General features: G+C 40.0%; 2 protein-coding genes across 4 annotated transcripts in view; both read left to right on the top strand.

The window, feature by feature from the left end:
• The window catches only part of tmem131l (transmembrane 131 like), a 30,317-nt gene extending 11,116 nt beyond the window's left edge, over window positions 1-19,201 (top strand). The window contains exons 4-34 of one of the 3 annotated variants that reach the window (XM_019274919.2): window positions 1,631-1,702; window positions 4,754-4,877; window positions 4,991-5,107; window positions 6,755-6,859; window positions 7,691-7,768; window positions 9,295-9,448; window positions 10,124-10,182; window positions 10,258-10,363; window positions 10,499-10,601; window positions 10,754-10,898; window positions 11,032-11,202; window positions 11,297-11,363; window positions 11,450-11,573; window positions 11,678-11,747; window positions 11,830-11,939; window positions 12,046-12,115; window positions 12,268-12,401; window positions 12,554-12,696; window positions 12,836-13,022; window positions 13,290-13,475; window positions 13,673-13,822; window positions 13,917-14,469; window positions 14,560-14,672; window positions 14,789-14,958; window positions 15,042-15,251; window positions 15,373-15,448; window positions 15,648-15,772; window positions 15,887-16,019; window positions 16,693-16,763; window positions 16,898-17,031; window positions 18,645-19,201. In XM_019274919.2, the coding sequence (XP_019130464.2) occupies window positions 1,631-1,702; window positions 4,754-4,877; window positions 4,991-5,107; window positions 6,755-6,859; window positions 7,691-7,768; window positions 9,295-9,448; window positions 10,124-10,182; window positions 10,258-10,363; window positions 10,499-10,601; window positions 10,754-10,898; window positions 11,032-11,202; window positions 11,297-11,363; window positions 11,450-11,573; window positions 11,678-11,747; window positions 11,830-11,939; window positions 12,046-12,115; window positions 12,268-12,401; window positions 12,554-12,696; window positions 12,836-13,022; window positions 13,290-13,475; window positions 13,673-13,822; window positions 13,917-14,469; window positions 14,560-14,672; window positions 14,789-14,958; window positions 15,042-15,251; window positions 15,373-15,448; window positions 15,648-15,772; window positions 15,887-16,019; window positions 16,693-16,763; window positions 16,898-17,031; window positions 18,645-18,953 (4,369 nt within the window). In that variant the 3' untranslated portion in view covers window positions 18,954-19,201. Of the gene's footprint in view, window positions 1-1,630; window positions 1,703-4,753; window positions 4,878-4,990; window positions 5,108-6,754; window positions 6,860-7,690; window positions 7,769-9,294; window positions 9,449-10,123; window positions 10,183-10,257; window positions 10,364-10,498; window positions 10,602-10,753; window positions 10,899-11,031; window positions 11,203-11,293; window positions 11,364-11,449; window positions 11,574-11,677; window positions 11,748-11,829; window positions 11,940-12,045; window positions 12,116-12,267; window positions 12,402-12,553; window positions 12,697-12,835; window positions 13,023-13,289; window positions 13,476-13,672; window positions 13,823-13,916; window positions 14,470-14,559; window positions 14,673-14,788; window positions 14,959-15,041; window positions 15,252-15,372; window positions 15,449-15,647; window positions 15,773-15,886; window positions 16,020-16,692; window positions 16,764-16,897; window positions 17,032-18,644 lie in introns of all 3 variants that reach the window. The other 2 variants (XM_010750466.3, XM_010750467.3) reach the window with 2 other exon arrangements.
• A 2,660-nt stretch (window positions 19,202-21,861) lies between these two features.
• LOC104934739 (toll-like receptor 2) lies at window positions 21,862-23,358 on the top strand. The gene is made up of 3 exons (XM_027282648.1): window positions 21,862-21,982; window positions 22,031-22,178; window positions 22,308-23,358. The coding sequence occupies exons 1-3, from the start codon at window positions 21,862-21,864 to the stop codon at window positions 23,356-23,358; spliced, it is 1,320 nt and encodes a 439-aa protein (XP_027138449.1).
• The last annotated feature ends 2,048 nt before the right edge of the window (window positions 23,359-25,406 follow it).

Here is a 25,406-nt window from a genome sequence, read left to right as displayed (position 1 = left end):
CTAATTTTTTTAGTTAGGGTTAGAATGGACAAGAAGCAATTTGAATTATTTCAAGATGAGGTCTTGGTGAGTTAAAAAGCACAAAAGACTCTTGAATCCAGTGCAGCAGTCACAAAAACATACAGAAAAGAAAGTGACTTCCTATAAGATGCCGCCTCAACCTTCAGTCCTAACACATTACACATTGCATGCTCCTATAGGTCAACAGCTGTGTAAGTGTTGTCTGTCAACCGGGTTCAGTGTGTTTTTGTTTTTATATATACACATATATATATATATGCACAACCCCAAATCAGCTGCTGTTTCCCCGCTTCAAGACGCCTATTCCCAGAGCTCATTAACACAGGATGTCACACGCACCTTCAGTAGGAGAAAAGAGTTTCCTGTTTTAACCGTGACTTGTGGTTGCTTGTATTCAAACATCGCTTACATGCTGTGCAAAGCCACATATATTCTATATACACCTGCTGCGTTGGTCTATAGTGGGAAGTCTTTATGTGATATTGATATGGGTCTGTTGAGGGATAAGTACAATCAGGTGATAAAAATAACAGTTTTAAAAATAGCAGGGCTTTTCTATAGAACACTTCACGCATCACTCTTTACACCATACAGTGTGTGAGGTTTAATTGATTTGCTGTTGCAAGTAGAGTCAGTGGTACCTGTACTGTACTTGTACTTGTGAGCATTATACATTTCCTGCCTTATTTACATATGTTTTAACTCTGTAAATGTTTGCTTTTCTGGCTGTTGGCCTTTTTAAAAAGAAGTCCTAGCTTTCATACAAGTTATGAGTGTGACCTTTACAACCACACAAAGTTTAGGAAGTGTGCAACTTCTAAAATACCCTAATTACATGGAGAACTTTGTAATGTTGTATTTTTGTGGTTCTTGGTTTGATAGAAGTCAATATTTTATCATATGAACTATAATCAAACACAATTAAAGCTCCAGTGTGTACGATTTATGGGATTTCATTCATAGAATATGGCAGGAATTGAATATAATATGCATACATGTTTTCATTAGTGTGTAATCACATGAAAAGATTTTTTAGTTGCTTTTTTAATATGGGCGTTTTATATCTACAGATGCCTCCACCATCTTCCACAGAGTCGGACATTTTGAACCACCTTTGACATTTCTTGTCAGGTTCGCAGCCACCAAAGTTTCTCCTCCAAGGAGAGGATGAGACAAAGGGATTGCAATCAGCAGCTACACTAAATCCCACACCCTTTTTAAGCCATGTGTTTTCTAGTTGCACTCTTTAGTGGAGTGTGAGATCATTGTCATGTGCAGGCTTTATTTAAATTGTGATCTATGACCTTTAGTCCTTGCTTCCGCTCTCTTTGTGTCATTGTGATCTAATTTCTGTGCTGGCGTGATGCTGGTCCCTTTGTTAGGTAGGAAAATAAGTGGTTTGTGGAGAAGCCTGGTGCAGTAATGGTTTTCAATTAAACGTCATCCTGTCACATGTTCTGCTGTCTCAAGGTGTTAGATACATAAGAAACATACTAAAATAGATGTGTTTCTTCTTGTGTTGAAATGTAATTTATGAAATTTATGTACTGTGCTTTGGTCTCACATGTTTTTTTTGTTTTTTCTCTTGTGATTTTCTTCTCTCCACCAGTTCCTCTCCATATACACGGGAGAATGGGAGGCCGTTGCATTTTCAGCCCCCAGCGTTGGAGTTTGGGACGCAGTAAGTACTGCTCTCACTTCCCAGTTTGATTTGACGTGTCCTAACAAGAATGGATGTTGTTCATTTCGAAAATGATGAAACCCTTTATTACACATGCAGTTACAAAGTGTACTTCATTTCACCATCTCACATTCTTTGGAAATTTCCATAGGTTCATTTTGACCTGAGGTAATATAAGACAGTGGTGTCATAGCTGGTGACCTGTCACCGTGATGAATGCTACAGAAAGGGAAGATTTCATAAAGCAAGGGGCCTTTCAACCATAAAGAACAGACAGGATATCCAAGTATGGCACTAAGCTCCCGTTCCCAGCATCCAGACACATACTGCAGAGGGTTGACCCAGCCAGAAGGGATAAGTACTTTATAGTCCCAAAACGGCCAGAATATCAGATGTAATGTTGTATTTGGACAGCGGTCAGCATTGCTCCCGTTCAAAGCAAACATTCACAAGCTGTATCTATTTTGTAGCATTTATATCATGTGTTTGGAATCCAGAAAGTTTAATAGTATTGGATAAATATTTGGACACTGAAATATTTCTTCAGGAAATTTGTAGAGGTCAGAACAGTAATGTGAGGCCAAAGTCTCACACAACAGCTTGTGGTTTCCAGTCTGTTCAGATACACCAGAAATAACAACTAGTACGTCATCCTGAATGTGACTAAAGAAAATTAGAGTTGAAAAGCGCTTTGGCAAAATCAGTGACACAGACATAGGATTGTTGAATAGATGTTAAAAGACGTGCAATGATTCAGCTGATGTGACTGAAACCTGTATGAAAGGACCGTTAATTAGACTGAACAGCAAATTACCAGACTCAGTACTTTGTTTGTGTTCAAGCGTTCTTGGCTTTCTGGCTCTGTGGAGCTTACTGATGATTTTACAGCCCATATCGGCAGCAGACTGCATTTTGATGTGGTTAAGAGGATCCTGTTTGCCCATGTGCAGAAATACGTTTGTGCTTATTAGGCAAAACACAATGTGATATTATTCCAAAAAAACACTGCACACCAGGTTCATCACTGGAAAGAAAAAGCAGAAAACTCTTAAATTAGACGCCGAAATTCTGTCGAGCACGTGTTTTTTTTTGCTTAAAAATGAAAGTGAAGTCGAACTCTCAGACAAACAGGAAGTGAAACATGTTTCAGTTGAGGCTTGAATTAACATCTCAAACGAAAATGGCGAAGAGCATAGTATGATACTTGGTAGAATGGATAGAAAGGTGACACTCCTATATCCTAAAGAGTGACTTATTTTGGTATTCAAAAAATAAAGTAATGAAATTAAGCTGAAGTTTAGACTTCATTTCCACCTATGATACAGTTCAGGTATTATCTCTGTACCTTCATGCAATATAATTATATTCCACAGTGCCCATATTGTGAATAACTTTACATAGATCTACAAACTGACTCACAGCCATTACGTGCTGAACAAACTGCTGCTGTTTAGCGTTTTGTCTGCATCACCATTGACCCCGCACTAATTACATCAAGGTTTCTCCTCAACCAGATTACACTTGCTGCTTGGTGTGTCCACCTCTGTTAAAGCACAACACTGACTGTTGACCCCTATCTTGCGGTTGTCTTCTTAGCATCAGCCAAATTAAGAAGGAAGACTGTGTGGGTATAGGTTAATCTGCAGAGCCACAAGTCTTCTAAGATACAAAAACCCATAGCAAGGAAGACACTTGACTGACGTGTTAAAAAGCTATTATCCTTAAGTATATATCTGCTCGCCAAATATGTGTACTGAATTGCGTTGCAAAGACTAATGCATGCAGGCACTTAGTCAACAATGTATTGTCAGACCTGCTGTGGATCTGCTCTTCTAAAAGGACTCGAGTAGTTTGTTGTTACATTCCAAAAATAATTCCTGCTGCAGCGCTGCCAATTTTGTGTTGTGACAGCAGCGTCCGTGAAGCATTTTCAGGCTCTAGTCTCACTGTGTAGGTGGTTCATTCATTCAGTGTAGTGTTCACCACATATCCACATAAAAATCCCAGTTACCTTCAAAATGGTCTGCATGTTTTGTGGATTGTATATTTCAGGTGCAGTGCAGCAGTCCAACTACTGCCTGAAGAATAACATTATCTGCAGTCTGTAGCTGTGTGTTAGAGTTCATTTATTTTACCTTTAATTAAATTTGTCATCATTTGTTTGACAAAATATTAAAGCATGGACATGTTAAACCCATAAATATCGTTAAATGGCCTTGTTATGTGAGAATACATGGTCAGATTTGTTTTTTAATTAAACTGGAAATATAAATAAATGATCAGTTTGATTAACTTGAGTAGCTTTTAGAAAGGCTGGGGTATAAGTCGTATTAATTAGCAGCCTTAGGATGTCATCATGCACAAAATGTTGAGTGGTAGCATTCCATTATATTAGTTCATAGCAGAAAGGGCCAAACCTGCAGAGCTAATGCTGATGCAACCCATAGCCTTTCATAGGCTTCCTCATGTCCTTATTTGTATATGCGGTTTAACTTCTGACGCTGGGGCCCTTCATAGATTAAACATGATGAGCTCATACTTGTTATCATCTGTTGACAAAGAGGCAAACAGCTTCTTTTTTTTTTTTATCTACTCATAACTTCTCATATTGACGGAATGCAAAACATTAGTTATTCAATGACTCCCATGACTTATTCCACTAACTCAATTACCATGCTGATCACTAACTTGTAAACACTGACACGTTGTGGATTAAAGTTTCATCTAACCCTTTACATAAATACAAATGAACATAAGTGAACCTGTTTCCAAGTTTTGCTCATATACGTTTTAAATGCTCAGTATAAGAAGAAGAATACAATATTCTTGTTTTTTAGAAATTCTTAAATTGACACCAACAACCACAAACACTCGAGTCCTAATGAGCAGCAGAAGGATCTAACCTAATAGAGGCTCCTTGGAGGTCTCATGAATAAGCGAACTCAGAGATAATTTGGGCACCAAATTTCTCAGCTGGCCGCGGTGCTCCATGTGTAAAGGTGTCGTTGAGAGCTTCTTATTTATGACGCTGTCCTGTTTTTTTCTTCACAGGCCGCTGGGGCTGGCAAGAGCTGAAACCATATATATACACAACCCCAGCCAGGAAGTTCCTGTGACACTGCTGTCAATGTTTACATCCAGCAGGCATTTTTACATACCTTTCTTTCACAGAAGAGTAAGTTTGTCTTCAGCTTCACAAGAAATTCACAAGTAGCGATGTTAAGTATTGATTCTGTTCTCAGTTGTGTGTCTTTGTAGAAATAACTTCATGTGTCTTCTCTGTTTTAGGTGATCCCACCCAGAGGGAAGGCATCTTTTAAACTAATTTTCCTCCCGTCTGAGGAGGGCAATGTAGAAAACACATTATTTATAAACACATCGGCCCATGGGCTCCTGTCATACCAGGTCAGTTCCATTAATACACCTCCTGATGTATAGTCTGAGATCACGTTATGTTGGGATAATTCTGCAAGTGGCCCTTCTTTTCCTTTATTCTCCAGATCGTAGAGTGAAAGATGCTCACATGTTGGTTTTGTTAACACAATGTCTCTGTAGAGTTTACAAATCAAACTTTACTCATATGAGACTTTGTTTTTCTTTCAAACATTGTGATCCGAAATAGCAACAGATCGGACTGCTGCTCAGTTATAGCTGGCATCAGTCATGTTTTTACTCTTTATCCCACATGCACATGCTCATAAACATTGCTCATTGTTTACGCTAATAGAAAATAATGTTGGACTTATTTTAAATTAACTGTCTTGATCAGGACCTGTATGTAAAAAGTGTCACAGATAGCTGACAGAAACTAGTAGACACTAGGCTAGAATGTTGTTGCTTTGACCAGTGAAAATCTATTTATTCACTAAAAAACACCCTAGTTTCACACAACTGGTGCTTTTGTTCTCCCAGCTTTTATTATCACATCGTAAATGTCTGCTTTACCTTAGTACATGTATGTTCACTTTGTTGCTATCATATTAGATTCTAATCTGGAAATGTGCACATCTTCACATGCTCCACACTGTTGTTCTGCCACTCCAGGCTTTAATTATGCCTTTAAGTTTTAAATGCTTTAAATGCTTTCTGCAATAGAAATGTCTCTTATGTTGTACTTGTGAATTTTCCCTTTGTCACACTAAACCTGCAGCACAGCGTTTCTCACATGTAGCTTATTAATGTCAAACAAACATGCCCAAACACGCAGAAGCTTGGACTCACACGCAACAGTGCCACTCCCCACACATGCTTCAAAGACATGCAAATGTTTTTCAAGAGAATGTCCTTCACTTGTGTTTTTTTTTTCTTAGCCCGACAACACAAATCTTTGATGTAGAAACAAACTTTTCATACGCTCGCTGTTTGTACAGTGTCAGTCATTGGAAAAAATGCTGCCATAAACCTTTTTTTTTTGTTATAGCTAAAAAATATATGCTTTGTGCTTAGTACTATTTCGGGACACATGCAAATGACTGTGCGAAGATTAACTGATAACTGAATAGTTTGCATTTGTTTTATGTCGTAATGTCTACTGTGTATATTATAGGCAGCTCAAATGCAGGACCTGTTAATATCTTGAATAAAGGTCATTTTGTCACCATGTTATTATAGGCTAGTGGTACAGTGTGCTTTTTTCTATATTACTGGGCCAAACACAGTTTGACTTCATACTGGTGGAGTTTTTTTTTTTTTTATACGTGTTGTTTTTTGCCCATTCATAGATTCAGAACCTTCATTGGCTATATTTAGTCTTTAGCTGGTAATAACTCTATTTCGTTGTTGCATTTAGAAGTCCTCTGTAAACTGCGTCCTTTATTTATGCAACAGTGTAAATATTCGTGGAAAATGCTACATCCTTTGTGGTGCTATAACTTCTTTCTTTATTCATGCTCACAAAACATCAACTTCCATGTTGCACACAGCTGCAGAGGTTCAGTTTAGTCCCATAAAATGACACTACTTCTTTGTTAGGTTGTTCACTGCCTGCTCTTAATATAATGTGCATAGTGTGTTTTGAATCCTTTTATTAAATGTGAACTGTTCCTTTTCCAGGTTTTTGGTGTGGGAGTTCACCGGGGTTCATTAAAGTCTGTCCAAAGAAAGGACAGTCTGCTAATATTCCCTCACATCCAGAGCATTAAGCTGACCCAAACTCAGGTTTGTGTTTTAATTGTCAGTGTGTGTTTGTGCAAGCCTTGCATAGTAGTGAGTCAGAGCTCATCATTGGAAACAGCTGATTTCCCCTTTTTCCTGCCAGCCCTGATAAACAGATGGCTGCATACAGACTATACACACTGACAAGCTTTTGCTGTCAAGAAATTATTCTAATCATGAATGTGTGTGCAGTCAGCTCAGCCTGAAGGATCACCAATCAGTCTTTTTTTTTTCTTGCATGAAATGAAAATGTTTGCTTTCAGAGTTTAACCACAAACACTCAATGTAAAATGACACATGCTTTGCACAATTGTTCATGTGTACATGTCTTAAAGCCATGCAGAGACTAAAAACCAATGACAAATTAGTGTACGCTTTTAGAAGCAAGTGTGTGAGAAGCTATCTGAAAGGAGTTCTCGCCCCCACAACAGGAAGTGGAGTGGTAGTTGCAAAATGTCAGCCTGGCCAAGTGCAGCGAGACTTTAGCTCTCGTAATCACTCAGACTGCTGCTTGGGTTAAATGCTGACTCCCCGTGTTTCAACATATGGTTAACAAACATTTTCTACCCATACCCACTACCCATTACTTCATAAGGTTCATAATCAAGTTGAATTTCTTTGTATTTCTGCCTCAGTTTGTTCCATAAAGCCGAGGCCACACAATACTGAATGTCATGTGCAGTGCATGGACAGCACCACTAGAGTTCAGTCAAGAGTGGCATTGTTGAAGCCATAATCACTCAAATGATCTATGTATTGTGCATATAAAAGACACAAACTCTCACTTGTGTTTCTATATATTCTTACATGGCCTGTCATGTTTCTTCCATGCAGGAAGATGCCTCCAACATCACTATACTGGGTCTACTCCTGGAGTGCAGCTTACCGAAGAGTTTGTTAAACAATCCTCAGGTACTTATTTATCTGATATTTACTTGAAGATCCTCTCTGGAAATGTTCTAAGACAGAGCAGAGTGCTCTGCTTGGGCCAAACATTTGTGTATTCAACAAAAATGGGGAAAAAAAAAAAATTCAAATCATTTGAAATGTTTGACTGCTGAACATAAGCTGCTTTACTGTAAAATCAATTTTCAGTGTTTGCACTCAGAGTTTCAAGTTTCCACACTTGACAACAAAGTGTAGTCAGGGTCACAACAAAATCATTTTCTTAAACTAATATTGAAGTCGAGCACCTTCAGCAGGTAAAAGTAAAAAAAAAAAAACGTGTCAAACAAACATGAAACATGCACAAACATGATTCTACATAGTTATAAGATCAAACATCCAAGACAGTTTTGACTGCAGGGGGAAGTAGTTGATATAATATATTCACATCGTCAATTTATTATTTTGATTTAACTTAAAATTTCATCAGCTGTTGCGGTCAGCTCTGATCTGAATCAGTTCTGAATAATTCAAAACTTAAATGTGGTTGTTTGATTCAAAGAGATGCACAGAAGTGAAGTATTTTATGATACCCAACAACATGAATTTTAGTGATTTCCCTGAATTACACTTGTTCATAGAACATTCTTGAATTTGCATACAGTCAGAGCATGAGTAGGGAGGGTATTGGGTTTTTCGAGAAAAAACTATTTTAAATTGATCGAGTCTTTTGTTATGCGCTTCGACACTCCAACTCTAAGTTTTAGACTAGCTGGTCTTCTGCTCAGACAGACAGCCGGCCTCATCATCTGAGCGCCTGTTTTCCTCCAGAACCCCTGAGGAGGGTGAGATCTCTTGCCAGACTTTTAATTGCTTTCTCAAGAGACCATAATTGACATGTGGCTCCCAGTGCTCATGTGGTGCAATACACAGACATCCCTAACTATATCGTCATAACTCTCCATCCTGAAATCATCCTTACGTCCTGTTGCACGAGTGTGCCGGCTGTGACCTTCGGCTCGTATCCAAGATCAACACCTGCTACTTTTTAAGACTTCGCTAACAAAATCGAGAACTGGCCTTTGGTCAGTGTCAATGCTGCTCACACATTAAATGAGATTTGCAGGAAGTTAGCAGTAGCCTTGGTTTCAAGGGATTAGTTTTGCTATTGCATCCTTGAGCCCCCGTGGCACCAAGCCAGGGCATCTGTCTGCAGGTCGCCAAGTGCTGATTCACCCTCTGAGACATGCCCCGGTTTGTAGAGAGATTTGCACTCTCCCAGTACTGATTTGGCAGCTTCACTAAAGGGGTTAGTCACAGGGTGGGGAGTAGTAGTAGGTTTCTGCCAGCTTGTTTCTGCCTGTCAGTATAGCCTGTATCTGTCTGTCATGGCAAAAAAAGAAATAAACATCTGAATTGCCCTTAATTTTGTTTTATCTCCCTTAGTTTATGTGCAGATTTGAATTGCTTAATTCTCAAAGTACTCCTCATTGTTTTCATGCCTCTTCTTCTGCTCGGTGCGTGACTGGTATGCTTTTCCTGTCCCGTCCCAGGGGTCCTGCCTCCAGAGTGAGGAGCGCCTCAGTCTGCAGATTAATCTGTCGGCGCATGGTGACCGGCCGGCTGACCTGGACAAGCTCAAGCCTTACGTCATTGAGCACATTTTGGTGCTGCTGGTGGCCTCTGCTGCTGGACCGGCTGCAATAGGTGGGTTTGTTTGGCTTGTCTGGCCCAATGTCTGGAGGCAGATTAGCTGTGGGAATGTGGTGTGTGCAGTGTCACTGCTTCCTCAGCCTCTTCTGAAGTGACCACAGAAAGTTTGTTTTATCATTTAGACCACTTTCTGTGGTGGACCTCTATCAGAACAAAGGGTAGTATAGTGTTTACATTTTGAAAACAGAGGTAATGAAGCTCTTTGAAATCTCACATGGCTGCTTTTCCATTTCTACTGAATCTTTACTTTTAAAAACTTAATATAGATAATGTTAAATGTTAAATTTGACTGCTGTTATGAAGAAAACTTTCAGATGAAAGAAAATATAAAAGTTTAATAAATAAATCAGCTGCAGATGCCGACACAGTATTTGTATTGATGTGTAATTACTGTTTAATAGTTTTTATTATGATTGCTGTTTATCAGCAAACCAATATTGTGTTTTTGAAAACTTAAAGTGTGTCAAAGTTCTAACATAGACTATTTCTGCCATCACTTTGCTGCAAGCAGAAGTTCTCTTAAATGATATATAAAGAATGGAAGTGAGACCTTACCATAGCAGGAAATGTAGATTTGTTCATACATCAGGTCCTCTATAAGTTTATACATATATTTAGTATGGTTTCCTGTAAATGTACAATTTTTATGTCTGTTCTTCTTTTTTACAGGGGAACCAAAAATAGGAGTTTATATGATAAATTCTGGAAGCAAGAAGCTCTACGTAAAGGTACGGTGTTTTTCTTTCTTCTGATTTTTATAGGTAGCTATTTATAGACTTTGACTACATGATTTATATCCACAGGACATGCAGGTGCTATCAAAAGTGGAGGCCAGCCTGGATTTCAATCAAGTTCTGCTGAGACCAGAAGCAAAAAACTTCACTGAAGTGGCTGCACTTGCCTGCAGAGGTTAAATTTCAATTCAAATTTCAGTTTCAAAAAATCTCTTCTCCATTTATTTAATCTTGTTTAAGTGTAAATTCATTCAACCCAAATGTCCTTGAATATTTCCTCAGTAACAATTTTAAATGTATCTTGTGTTAGGTTCATTGCCAGGTCACGGGAGGAAATGCATAAGTCATATCAGTTTAAAAATCCTGGGAAACCGGACAACCCATAGTTTCCCTGGACTCCATATCAAACACAGGTAACATTGAGAATTTTTTCACACTCATTAGAGTTAAAGCTCAGTTGTAATCAGTTTGAAAACACTGAAGTGTGTTGTGAAGATGTGCAGTTGGTGTAGAAAGTGTGATGAACATGTGATACTGAGTGTTATTTTGTTGTTTCCTTCTGCAGACGGGCTGAGGACGATTTGTTCAACCTGTTCCAGGTGAAACAAAGAGATGCAGACAAGGTGGATCTGTGGCTGACAAACTCTCACCTTCTGCCCTTCGCTGTGATGAATGCCACTCTCTCACAGAAGCTGCAGGGAGTGATGAAGGTACACATCACTACAGATCTGAATACAGAAAATGTTCTCTCAGTTTAAACCAATTGAAGTTCCTAGTGTTATCCTTAAGACCGGTTCAGGACAGGATTTGACACGAATGCCTCTGCTGCCCCCTGTCTGTCAGGTCATGAACTTCAGCGGTCCGGTAACAGTTCGCCAGGGCTGCTGGCGTGTCCTCTCCCTCCAGCTGCTTAGCAGAGCTTTGCCTGTCAACCAGCTGTCCACTCTGACTCTGGATACCAGCCTGGGAACGGCCCTGCACATCCCCCTTTACTTTCACTCTACTCCTTTCAAGGTAAATCACGAGCTGTTGTGGCTAGTTGGTAATGTGTTGAGTTGGGGATCAGTACAGGATCAGAGGTGGTAACAGATGATGTGTCTGTCAGCAGGGAGAAGTGGTGTTTGAGGCAGAACGAGAGTGCGGACGACCTTGCCCACTCAGATTGTCTGAAATAGGTGAGACATGGTCAAGTCATAATAAAGGTTTTTTTTTATTTTTATTATTGTCCATTTATTAATTATTTTCTCTAATATCTCATCAGGTCGTTCGGAGTGGCAGCGTTCGCTCCTTCCAGACTTTTCCTCCTCGTCCTGGCATGTTGACAGCAAACTGTCCGCTGAGCTCTGCTCTCGATGGCAGAGCCACAAAGACAAGCTGCCTTGCAGGTCAGTCCTAAATGCATCGCACAGCTTTGTTTTTCATGGCACTGTATGTCTAAGACATGATTACGTTAACATCTTTAATCATGTAAATCTTTTTGTCCTTTCAGGTGGCCAAGACTCCCTGTAGAGACGTCCCTTCCTCTAGACTTTGGTGCTACACCTGTCAATGAGAGCAAGGTGGGGCGACAATCAAAGACTCATGTATTTGTGAGATTTATCTGCAGCAAAAAGTAAACATTTAGTTTTTTATTTGTTTCAGGTGAAAACATTCATGCTGAAGAATCCTTCTTCTTCAGTGGTTTCTGTAGAAATTCGCATCCTCGCCCTGTACCCTGCTCCCCTGGAGGCCCTGGACCTCCTAACCAACTGGTACGCTGTCGACAGTATACGTCTGATATCGCAAAGAATGATTCAACTAGACACTCCAGTACTTTCCTCTTGTTGATCAAATAGTTTTCTCTGTTTTGATTGGCAGGTTTAATATCAGCCCCATTTCTGTCAACATCAGCACTACAGAGTTTTCTCTGTTGGCGTCTCCCCCAAAGGTAAATTCAGAGAAAACTCCTTGGAAATAAACTAGAAATGCATTTAATAATGTTTTATATTAAACACATGGACAACATCGCTATTTAGTATTGTCCATGTTGCCTCCTCTCCAAGCCTTTTTTTACACATCTTCTTCTCTGTCTGTGTGCAGGCGGGTGAGAATGTGGAGGACATAACAGGTGGAGGTGTCCTGCGACTGCTGCTGCAGCCCTGGGAGGCCAGAGAAGTTGCTGTGGTCTTTACTCCCTCTGACCACAAACCCACCACTACCATTCTCATCATCAGGTACGGCTTCATAGAGCAGCAGAGTTTGTCCTTCTTAGTACATGTATTCAGGTTTTTTGCTTCGCCGTAAGACATGTTATTAGAAAAAAATACAAAAAATATTCAAACTGCAAAGTCTTGAGCACCATCCTTGTCTTTGTAACTTCTTTCAGGAACAACCTGACAGTGTTTGACATGATGACGGTGCAGGGCCACGGCGCCAAAGAGCTGCTCAGAGTCGGCGGGAAAATGCCCGGCCCAGGAGCCTCTCTGCGCTTCAATGTTCCCCAGTCAACTCTAATGGAGTGTCGAGATGGTGAGAAAATAATGTTTACGCTTTATATCGCCAGATGACTGTTAAGTAATAAAGTTTAGTGGTGCATCATCAACTCTGAACAGGAACATAAGGCACTGAAACAAATACGTGGCGTAACGTTACTGCTCGTCACTCGCAGGTCTGCGCACAAACAAGCCACTCTTCGCAATCAGAAAGAGTTTCAAGGTGGAGAATGCAGGAGAGCTTCCCCTGACGGTCATGTCAATGAATATAAATGGATATACGTGTCAGGGTTTTGGCTTCGAGGTCCTGCAGTGTCGTCCCTTCAGCCTCGACCACAACACCTCCTCTGAGATCACTATCGCGTAAGTGCAATTTTTGCCTGTTTTGTAGGTTTACAGCTGATTTCTTTTTTTCACTGTTGTCACTAAATATTTAGACTGGTGCAGTTGAGACATATTCTGTGGTACTGTCCACATCTGTTGACTGATTTTCTACTCTCTTCCTCTTGCAGTTTATCTTAATTTTTACCTCCCTCTTTCTTTTTAATCTTTCTCTTCCTGTTCTCTCCTTCACTCTTTCTGTGTCCCATTCTCTTGTCCCTCATTGTCTCTACCTGCTTGTGTCCTCAGGTTCACTCCAGACTTCACCTCATCCTGGGTGATCCGGGACCTCACCTTGGTGACATCACGTGGCACTTCTTTCCCTTTCACCCTCAATGTGACGCTGCCTCACCACATGTTGCCCCTCTGCGCTCAGGTGGTTCCTGGTCCCAGCTGGGAGGACACTTTCTGGGTGGTAACACTCATCTTCACATGGTGAGTATGTTTAAGTAATTGTCAAATCAATCCAATCAATACCAAATATTTGAGTAAATGACTTTAAAAAGCTCAAAATCTTTACTAACATTAGTTGAAGTATTAAGTCATTGTTTTCTAGTCACTGAGTGCGTATCGGAGATGTAACACATTGTCAGATGCTCTTATAATATCTGTTGTTCCTGTTTGTGTTTCAGCTTCTCCCTGTTCGGTGTGTGTCTGATGGCCTTCCATCAGGCCCAGTACATCCTGAATGAGTTCTCCACACCCACCATCAGGAGCAACCACAACTCTGTCCTGTCCCGCGATAACGGCCCCGTCAATAATATCACACCAAACGGAGTGAAGTATGTCCAGAGTTTCTCAGAGTAGTCACTATTGGCGTTGTTTCTGGTGTTAAAATATTTTTAATTTGCTAATTTTGTGTTTTTTGTTTTGCAGTAAAGCGAAAGGCAGCTGTAAGAGCTATGTGGACACCTGTCACACCTCAGACAAAGGAAAGGGCCGTGGCTCTCCAGCTCTTGCCAACAGCACCGCCCCGCGTCCTCAATCCTCAAAGAAAGGGTCCTCCATCACCCCGTCCCAGTCTCAAAAGAAACACAAGGTTTCACTCTATTACAGCAAATACAAGCCCAGCTTGTCCACAGCAGCGGCTGGTGCTGTGACGATGGATGAAGAGCAAGAGGACCTGACCCCGGACCCTACCCTGACTGCAGACCCTGACCTCTGCAACAACAACGAACCAGCTTTCATCAGTGAGCTGGATAAAAAGACGTCTGCAGACTTTAAAGAAGACCCCCACTGCACTATAGAAGATAGAGTGCCAGCAGCAGTTATATTTCCTATGGAAATCCCTGCTGGTTTCCCAGATAACGTCACACTGAGTCCAGGACCTAGACCAGGCCTATTAGTGTGCAGCCCTGTGGAGAAGAGCTGCACTGAGCACTATGCAGAGAAGATCGACTCTGAGAAAAGGGACAGTGCTGAAATGGAGGTAAGGAAGGCGCTGAAACGTTATGCCAGCACATATTCAATTAAATTTAATGTATGACTGATTGATTGATACTCATTTTTCTCTCTCCAGCTGAGAGAAGATGGGAAAGGCCAGAAAAAGAAAGCACAGAATGCGGAGACCGGTGCTGCTGCAGGAAATAATAAGGGAAAGAGGAGCCGCAGGAAGACAGAAAATGTCTCCAGGTAAACATAATTTATCTTTTATGTTCATCTACGATGAATCTAATGGTTAAAGAGCTACATCAAACAGTGACAGACAGATAAGATGAAGAAGAAGATTCTCATTGTCTCTGTCCTAGCGCTCCTGAGCACAATGTGGTAGTGATGCCAGAGAGAGAGAAAGAACCTGATTGGAAAACAGGCGACCGCAACGTCAGTGGAACCCGAAACAGGAACCGCTGCTGCAACGGTGCCAAGCCAGAAGCACCGAAGCCCGGACAGAACGCTGAAAGCCCCCTCAAACAGAACGGTGAGCATCCAGTCACAGTTCCCCGCAGCTTTATTAAACTCAACACTTTGATTTTAAATCTCACTGGCCTGGTTGATGTCCAGCAGGTGTGTGTCCTGCTCGTGCTCGGCGGAAGTGCACTACGGAGCGCCGTGGTGGTGGAGTGTGTGAGTCAGGATCGGATTCAGGCAGCTCGTCAGGCAGTGTGAGGGCCAGCAGAGGGAGCTGGGGCAGCTGGAGCAGCGCCAGCAGTATGGAGGGAGACAAAGACCCCAGTGCTCGAACCCACGCCTGCACTACCTCAACTAGAAAAAGTAAAGAACACTTGTGCACTAACTCATCTCAGAAAATTATATTAAGTTAAGTGTTTTATCACAGAAGAGGGTGGTGAAATACAATATTTTGACAATGGTTTGGTATCTTGTTTTTTTACAGGGGACATGCAGTACGGTGTCTACCCAGTAGAGCGAGACTGCTATCAGACAATGAATACAAACTACAAGGCTCACAGGTAAACACACATTTAACTGGATACACAAGCTGGCTCTGCTAGTACAAGCCTCGAGTCGAGTAAAATCTGATGTTTGTTTCTTTGCAGAAATTTTTCAGATAACAATTTATATTATTTGAAGAGAGCCTAAGGAAAATGTACAAATGTGTTTGCATCCGTACCCTGTTTGGCTTGTTAACTTTGCCTTCTCCCTGTGCAGCATGAACAGCTTGTACCGTAAAGACCCGTGCCAAAGCCCAGAGCCCACAGTGCCCAGCTTAGCCCCCAGTTTCGCTGATGTTGCTGCACGAACAGTGGACAGGAACATGGATAAAGACATTCATAGTAAGTTTGTGCTTGCAGCACAGTCTAAAATCAACATCTCTGCATGTCTTCAACAAAATAACTCTTGTGTATTAACTCTGGTTTTTAATGGAAAGTTGTTGTGTGCTCTCTCAGACCTGGCAGGTCAGTATTTGCCTGAAGAGACGTGGTCAGCTCCATCCATCCCTCTCACCAATGAGTTCAGATACAACACCACCGAAGCTCTGCCCTACATACCTCAGCCAGCAACCACCGCATCATACAATGGGTAGGTTCGTTAAAACTGTATTACTGTATACTATTTTTATATTAAAATGAATCAAAGAGGATGTATAATGTGAAATGGGTCACCTTTAATCATGAACCCAGCACCAAACAGCAGACAGATTCAATAAAGTGAGTTATTCAAACAAGTTGGTGGAGAATATGACTCAAATTAGTCAAAAACAAGACTCCAAATGAATGTTGAATCCAGTTTTGTCTGCTGGATGTGAAAGTAGGAAATTAATTCCTGACATTAGCCACAACAACATTATATAAGACGCTATAAATGTCCACTTTTTAGGGCGTTCCACTCCCTCAAAGCGCCCCAAAAAAAACAGCGTTAAGTCTACATTTACCTATTTCTCTTTTTTCTTTTCTTTTTTGCATTTCATACATCATGGGGGGGAAAATGAGTTGCTGTCCAAAAACTGGAAACAGAAAATTGTTGCACCTTTTGTGATTAAAATTGGTAAAGGAATTCACACGAATAACACGTTGCTATGTTAAATGTGTGTATTCATCTAAAAGCTCCATTACATTTATGCTTCTTCACCCCTCTATGTAAACAGCAGCATGTTAGTGTTACTGGTTCACGATTTCAATATTTGACCTCCCAGTGCTGCAGTAATCCGTCCTCGTTTAAACCGTTGAATTAAATGTTTTCTTGTTTCCTGCAGGTTTACTTGGACTAGTGCCAACAGCCAATGCAACAGTCCCTACACCTACTGTGAGGAAGCCAACTACATAGGTACAGTTTTCTTAGACCTTACTCCAGTTATATACATGCGTATTGCTCTGTGCTTTTAAGAAAATGAAATCACTGAAGCAAACGCTGACTCTGCCTTATTAAAGTTCAGCATTTGTTTGTGCCAATCGTCTTAGGTAATGGAACATTTCCGAGTGGTTTTCCCGTTCAAGAGAGCCAGAATGCACACTGCAGTCAGACGAGCTGGAGTGAGGAACAGCCTCAGGAATCGCCCTCAACCTGGGAGACAGCAGCCTGTGTGGGCAGCAAGGTGGAGTCACAATATGAAACTCAAAAGAGTCAGGAGGAGAAAATCTACAGCTATGCTGCAGATTATTTTCATCATCGATTACATCTGCAGATTATTTTCATCATCGATTACATCTGCAGATTATTTTCTTGATTAGTTGGTTTTCCTATAAAATGTAATTTCCCAGAGCCCAATGTGATGTCTTCAAATGTTGTTGTTGTTGTTGTTGTTGTTGTTGTTGTTATTATTTATTAATATTAAATGATGATAATAATAATAATAATAACTTTATTTCGGACACATTTAAGGATAAAAGGTCTATAGCACATTAGATAAAAAAGAAACATAATATAATAATTCACACTTGTTTTGTCCGATCAAATATTAATTTTATTATAAAACTAAAACTATTAATGAAAAGTGTGTTTTATGAAATCTTACTATTGGCTGGTTTCAGGCACATAACTAACCAAGAAAAGTGAACGTGAGAAGTGAAGTCACTCGCACGGCACACATTTGTACCTAAAATAGACAATACAGGATCAGTAGGTTTCTGTAAAATCATGAAGGAGCATGATGTAAAAATACAACAATACATCTACAGTGTAAGTAAATAAGTGCTCCCACAACAGAGTACACTATAACCATAGTAGCACTTTTGTTGTTGGATTACAAGAATTTGAAGAAGTTTTAGAAATTGCATGCAACTATGAATTTGTCACGAGAAAGAGGCCAAGCAGATTGTGATGTGTGGTGTATAGTCATGGTTGAGTCATTTTAAGCAGCAGTGCGGACGTTAAGGAAACCAGTGGCTTCTCTGTTGTGACTCATTTAGAGGAAGTGATCAGCCCTTCACGTTCATCACTCTGCTCTCCATGTCTGAGCAGAAATAAGGAACAAGAGCGTTTAGTGTTGGTGTGTTTTATAGACTTCTCTTTCGTTTGCTGCTTCTCCTTTTGTCGTACAGTGTGCAGAGTTTCTCCTGTTTGCTGCTTCTCCTTTTGTCGTACAGTGTGCAGAGTTTCTCCTGTTGTTCAAATGTCCATGCATTATCAGTCCATATTGATTCAACATTACATTTATTGTTATATTTTACTTGAAGTTTTAATTTTTATACTTAAATATTAGTTTAATTTTAAAAAATCTATTATCTGTCAGGGTTAATCCAAATGTTACTCTAATAACTAGTAAAAGTGTAATGACTAATGAAAAGTCTTATGACTGCACAGCAGAATGTTTCAAGCATCATGTTACTTTGACTTGAAGTAGTCTTGACAACAGACGTGAAAACAATATTATTGCATGGCAAGGCGACGCGCTGGCATCAAACAGGGACGTTGCGGTTACACGGCATGCATCTTAAACACTACTCTTTGCTACACCCGGAAAGATGACATTTCTGCTGATGGGGAGAAACTTTCCCATCTTTACTCGTGGGGTAATTTTAGTTTAGCTGGAAAGGAGAGATGATTAAAAATCAGAAAAGTGACAGTTTATCTCTGCAGGGAACAATGGTAGCAAAGTGAGCGGCAGGTATGGTTAGAAAATGTCTAATAAAGGGATATAACTTTGGATAGCACGCAAACCAGCTCAGAAAACTCATGTCACATTTTCTTTCTCTCCGTCCTCCGCAGCCATACTTCTCGGGTACCCGCAGCCTCTCCCCCATGTCCAGTCTGTTTGGATCCATCTGGACCCCCCAGAGCGAGCCCTACCAGAGCCATTTCCAACCTGAGCGATCAGCCCCGATGTCCCCCGTGTCCCCCATCACCCCGCCTCATTCTCCCTTCAGCCGGGAGCCAGAAGGGAGGTGCGCACCCATCCAGTACTCCAGCTTCAACCCGTTCGGCCCGCACATGAACCTCGACATATGGAACTCTTCCTCCAACCGCAGCTCCAACTCACAGCTCTCCAACGACTCCGGCTACTGTGGAGATGTTTAAAATATAAAGATGAAACAAAATGGCAGACCTTAATAATAATTGCAAACATATAAAAAAACATTGATATGTAAAAGAAAGGAAATAAAAATGAATGTTCTTTTATCATTAATGGGGAAAATGTGAATATTCCTTTTCTTTTATGTTCCCATTTTCAAATGTTAAATGTTGTGAAAGGTTAAGCATTTGTTGTATATTTTTCTAGATGTTTTGCAGTTTTGATCATAGAAAATTAAAAAAAAAAGGTTTTGTACTTGAACATCTTCCGAGTCTTTCTTTAATTTCACAATGTGGAATTTAACTTTATCTGTCTACATGTCTGTTTTTCTTTAGGTCTTGGTTTTAATCACTTGTCAGAAGTGGGCATACTATATTTATGTTTCAAATTATTATTTTTTTAATTGGCCCGTCCACCACATATAAACAGCCCGTGTCATTGGTATCATGTAAACTATTCTCTCTACTCTTGCATATTTAGCTCACAAAAATGGCCCAGTAGTATTTGTCATTTAACTTATGCTGCCCAACTTCATGGAGTCAAGATTGTTATTAAATGAACATTAGTCACAGAAGAGGTGCAGATTTAGCAATAAACTCTGCCCCACAAATGGGTGAGACATCTACAGTATGTCTTTTGAGTGAAGTATACCTTAATCCTTACTTCATCCATTTGTGTAAACTGTTCAACTGAGGAATAGAAACATTACAGGTGAGCTTGCAGAAGTTGGTATACCCAATGCTGACTGAAAATTAAGTAGATATACTCAATATATTCGTGTATTCCCTGCACTAAAGCACTGCTTATCAGAGCCCACAAGCCATGTTTCATCCTCTGCTTTATTTTCCACAGAACACAGGTTCATGTAGCTATCACCTCCTGTGATGCCTGCGTTAATATCAACTACATGTAGATCAAAAGCTAAATATGAAAATATAGTCTTGTCTACGGAAATGCCTCTGCCTTGTGTAATTTGTCCTGTAAATTTGGGGAAATTGTTCCTTGTGTAGTTCCCCTTATATGTCAATGATTTAATTAAATGATTATGGTGGAAGTTAAGTTAAACATTGGAAATAATCATCATCACTGTATCTTGTTTGAACAAATAGACTATGCTGTTAGGAAAAAAGGAAAACGAGATATAAAATAATCACAACAAATACTATTAGTTAGTGTTAGTCATTACATATTTCAATGCTGTACACATCCATACATCACTTTCCCTGTTCAAAGTTCAAAGGCAGCTGCAACCAGTGCAGGTGCTGATCTATGTCAAACTTCCTGCTTTTCTTCTGGTTCTGTCAGCTCTCTATGGAAATGTGACACCAAACTGACCAACTGTTGTTCGTGAGATCCCAGACATTTCTTTTTCTAAAGCTCTGCTGGGAAACGCTTGTTTAACTTCTGATTTACTACTTCCTAATTTGGCAGGATATAGACGTTTGCAAACGTTTGATTCAGTGGACACATCTTTCTGTGACTGAGAAGAAAAAGGACGAAACATTCCAGCTGTAAGACACAGAGACGCATCAAGGTATTTTATTTTATTATTTTATTTATTACTTTAATTTCACCCTCTGTCGTGCTTCGTGGAGTGCCCTGTTAGAAATTATAAACGTATTCTGGGTTTAATTATACATTCAAAATAAACTGTACAAATAGAAAAAGCTATTACAAATTGATTCATTGAATATTTTTATTAAAATATTTAAAAACTAAAACAAAAGCTGTAACATTAATGCTCAACATGCACATATAAGGAGCACACATTTCAAATAAAATATATAAAAAAAAAACTTTCAACAATTTCTTCAGTTCCATTTGAAATTCATCATTTTGATACAGACAGTAGAAATATTAAATGCAAATTTAAATAATGTATAAATGTTTTTTTTCTTTATTTATGAATTTATTTTATAACCAACAATTATACTTTTTATTCTCAGATTGCTTTGCACAGCAATTTACAGTGACTGGTTCTTGGCTTTTCTTGACTTTTGTGTTTTACAGGGATTCAAGATGTCAGTCCTGATGTTCCTCATGTTTGTCCTTCTGCAAACGCATCAAAGCTTCTCACAGTGTCTGAGCTGTGAACAAACATCCTGTGACTGCTCGCAACAAAACCTGAGGCAAGTCCCTGCAGCCCCTTCAAAGCCCATCACTGCACTGGATCTGTCATTCAACCGACTGAAGAAGATAAATAAAAATGACTTTGTTGCATACTCCAGTTTATGGTCTTTGATCATTAATAACAACATAATCAAAATGATCCAGGAGCAAGCATTTGTCCCGCTGACTAATTTGGTAAAACTGGACCTGTCCTCAAACAGACTGGAAACGTTGTCTGCTGAATGGTTTAAGAAACTTTTGTCTTTACAGCACTTGAATCTTTTGGGGAACAAATACAAAATTTTGGGTCAAGGCAATCTTTTCCAGCCACTGAAGAGATTAAAGACTCTACATTTGGGAGGACCTTACCTTGAATCTGTCAGAAATGGTGACTTTTCTGGCCTCAGTGCTCTTGACGAAGTTATTTTTGATGGAAAGAATTTGAGGATCTACGCAGAGGGAAGTTTAAAAGAAATCGGGCCAATTAAACATGTAGCACTCAGTCTGAATGGTCCATTTCAGAGAAATCAAGAGCTTGTAGAAGCTATACTGTCCGATGTTGTACACCCAAACTCAACCCTGACATTCACTGACACATTTTTCACAACAGAGAGTCAAATGTCCCCATTTAAAGTGGTCAATGACGGCGGAACAAGACGTTTTACTTTTAAAAATGTTAGCCTTACAATTGGAGCTTGTATTGCAGTTTTGAATTCCCTCTCGGAATCGAATATAACTATGCTGGGACTTGAAGATACAAAATTCTTTTTAAGTCATTTCAGTGGCTCTAGAGATCCCCCAAGAATGAAGCATTTGCACGAGATTGTCTGGAAAAACATCGACATCCCTCAGTTCTACCGTTTCCCGGCCCTCCTTTTCCTCCAACCTCTGCTAAAGGAGGCGCGAAGGGTGTCTGCGATAAACTGTAAGTTGTTTGCCTATCCTTGTGAATTCTCTGTCGGTCTGTCAAAAGTGCAGTATATGGACATCAGTGCCAACATTTTAAATGATATGTCCTTTAGCAACATGATGTGCTATGGCGAGGGCGGCCTTTGGAGTCTGCGAACCATCAATATCAGCAGAAATTACCTCAGGTCAATCAACAGCAAGCTCTTCACCAAACTAGATAAGCTTGAAAACATCGACATGAGTATGAATGTGTTTCAAAGCATGCCTGAGATTTGTTACTGGCCGCCGAGGCTCAAATTCTTAAACCTTTCATCAGCACATTTAAGAATAGTGACCACGTGTTTGCCGATGAGTTTACAAGTCCTTGATCTGTCAGATAATGCCTTGACCGTGTTCAACGTCACGCTACCTTCTCTCACAGAGTTATACATCTCTGGCAACAAGCTCAGCACTTTGCCAGAAGGCCGTTTACATCCTCATCTTACATTTCTCTCCATCAAAAACAACAATTTACAGACGCTTAGCAGTAAAAATCTAAATAATTATAATGATCTGAGTCTAGAGGCTGGCACTGACACATATGTCTGTTCATGTGACTTTGTAGCATTCATGACACGTGACCTGATGTATCACAGAGTCACAATTGGAGATAAATCCAAGTCGTACATCTGTGACTCCCCTGACTCCGTGAGAGGAAAGAGCGTGGAGGACGCGAGGTTGTCAGTGTTTGAGTGCCACACAGCTATAGCGTTTTCTTTACTCTGTTTAGGCATCCTCGCAGTATTTCTGCTCGTTGCAGGCTTGTGTCACAAATTCAGCTTTTTGTGGTACATCAAGATGACTTGGGCCTGGGTGAGAGCTAAGAGGAAGCCAAAGTTAAAAAAGGGAGAGCTTGAGTATGATGCCTTTGTGTCCTACAGTGAAATGGACTCTGGTTGGGTGGAAGCATATCTGGTCCCAGAGCTGGAGCAGGGCCGTCCTCCTCTGCAGCTCTGCCTCCACAAGAGAGACTTTATACCCGGAGGCTGGATCTTGGACAACATCATAGACGCCATAGAGAAGAGTCACAAAACCCTGTTTGTCCTTTCTGAGCATTTTGTTAGGAGTGAATGGTGCAAATACGAGCTGGATTACACCCATTTTAGACTGTTTGACCAAAACGACGACGCAGTCGTGCTGATTCTGTTGGAGTCCATCGACACAGAGACGATCCCCAAAAAGTTCTGCAAGCTGCGAAGATTCATGAACTCCAGGACGTACCTGAAGTGGTCTGATGATGACAACCAGATCCCCAGGTTTTGGAAAAATTTGAGAACAGCTATCAAAAGACCTGGAACTGATGATGGAAACTATGTAAATGGCATTGAGGACTTACAGTTGCAGGAATTTTAAACCTGTAACATTGGAAAGCCTTCCATGTTATCTTCAGTTTGATGCAAATTCAAAGAAATGTATATTTTTGTGATTTAGCTCCCTCAGATTCAGAATGTAAAACCACTGTCCTAAACAGTTGTACATGTGTATTTGTTATGATGGTAAGACAAAGCAGCCAGCTAATATTACTTATGCCAGAAGTCCAGCTCAGCGTCCGTCTTTCAGCCTTGTATTTCAGGAAACTCTCGCCAAAGACTTAAAGTCAGTCCTAGATTTACTCGTCCGGTGGCCTCTCCCCTTTTCTCTTCTTAGCTTCCTCCATCAAAGTTCTCTTGAGTCTTTCACTCACTTCGAAGTTAGGTATAATTGAGTTTTTAATTGAGTAATTGACTATTTTCCTGATGACAGTAGAAGGCATCACAGCTACATTGTAAAACTTTTTCTGTACATATACGTTACCCTTCATGTCAGAGAAACGGATGTATTAATTTCACATAAAACTATATTCAATGTTTATATTCATATAAACTGTTGAAATATTTTTCTATGTGTGTGTTAATTTCTTTCAACTTTAAAGAAAACTGTTCATTAAAAAAAAGGATAGGGAAAGGTTTGAAGATAAATTTAACATATGAGATACATTTGTGTGTGTGTGTGTGTGTGTGTGTGTGTGTGTGTGTGTGTGTGTGTGTGTGTGTGTGTGTGTGTGTGTGTGTGTGTCCATGTGCTTGTGTGCCTAAAAGCGTGTGTAATTCATTGTCAGGCTCTTGAGAGATGACATATTGCTGCTATTGATCTTTAGTCCTAAAATCAACACAGAAGCCTGGATACTGATGACAGGCAGGCCAGGGGAGTCAGGGTGTCCTGATAACACACACACACACACACACACACACACACACACACACACACACGCACACACACACACATGCGAATGCTCAACATGCACATATAAACAGAAGCACACGCACATATTTACAGAGTTACAGATGTCTGTGAGGTCAGTTAAGTGCAGGACTTAATCTATGAGGTTTAAAACCATCAAATGACTGACATGTTATTTACATGCTTTACATATATGATGTCTAATACATACATGTTGTATGTACAGAAACAGATTACGAGCTGGTATTAGTAAAGTACACTGGCTTGTCCTTATCTGACAAAAGCAACATAAAGCAGCACTTACATATTGTGCTATTTAACATTGTTCAAATTAAACTTCGATACAGTACTCGTATTAAAAAATGTTACTCTATACCGTGCAGTACAGCAACCAAAAATAAAGTTCTCAGCTCACAAACCAGGATCACTTGCTTCTTTTTTTCATTGACAGCCTGCACATCATGCTGGTACAGGCAAAGTCACTAAACAAAGATATATTTGTAATAATGTAAATAATTAATTAACATGAATATTACTACTTAATCAATTGGTCCTTAACAGTTGAAGGCCAGTTGATTGAAGAGATGAGTTTATTTATTTATATATGATGCCTTGGTCTGAAAATCTGATTGTAGATTTGTTTTTGTTTTTTTGGTACTCCGGTACTTTTGATTTTATTGACTGATAGTATCGTATACCTCCTTCGGATGGATCCTGAGGCATTCTCAGGCCAGATGGGCTATTCACTCTGGGTTCTCTTACCAGTTAGACTTGCCCAATAAACACCTCCAAAGGAAGGCACCCACGAGGCACAAACCATCTGAGTCATATTTTTGGAAAATCAAGTGTGTTAAGACTGTACAACTCTGAAAAGATAAGAGTGATCTTCTTTTTAAGACCAAAGTCTACAATAAACCTGTATATCTGCAGTCCGATATATGCTACCTCTCTATCTTAAGTCCAAAAACTATAGGAACTATTGTTCCTTCGTTAAGATGAACACGGGGGCCGTAGTTTGAATCAATCCTACATACACAGTTCTGCTGCCATCAACACTCATTAGAGCACGGCTGAAAGTAGTCCCCAGTAAATGCACAATAATAGCACTGTTTGAGTAACATTTACTAAAAAACTACAGTGCCCAGCTGTTTTAGGAGTCTTTTCTAAAAATGAATTTATAT

Source organism: Larimichthys crocea, chromosome X (genome assembly GCF_000972845.2).
Source record: "Larimichthys crocea isolate SSNF chromosome X, L_crocea_2.0, whole genome shotgun sequence".
Classification (NCBI taxonomy): domain Eukaryota; kingdom Metazoa; phylum Chordata; class Actinopteri; family Sciaenidae; genus Larimichthys; species Larimichthys crocea.
This window is presented reverse-complemented; position numbering and strand designations above follow the sequence as displayed.

Excerpts from the sequence above, each read along its gene's own strand:
- LOC104934739 (XM_027282648.1), top strand. The coding sequence starts at position 21,862 with ATGAAGCATTTGCACGAGATTGTCTGGAAAAACATCGACATCCCTCAG. Across the intron at positions 21,983-22,030 it reads AAGGGTGTCTGCGATAAACT|TGCAGTATATGGACATCAGT; the intron begins GTAAGTTGTTTG and ends GTCTGTCAAAAG. Across the intron at positions 22,179-22,307 it reads AACAGCAAGCTCTTCACCAA|TTTGCCGATGAGTTTACAAG; the intron begins ACTAGATAAGCT and ends AGTGACCACGTG.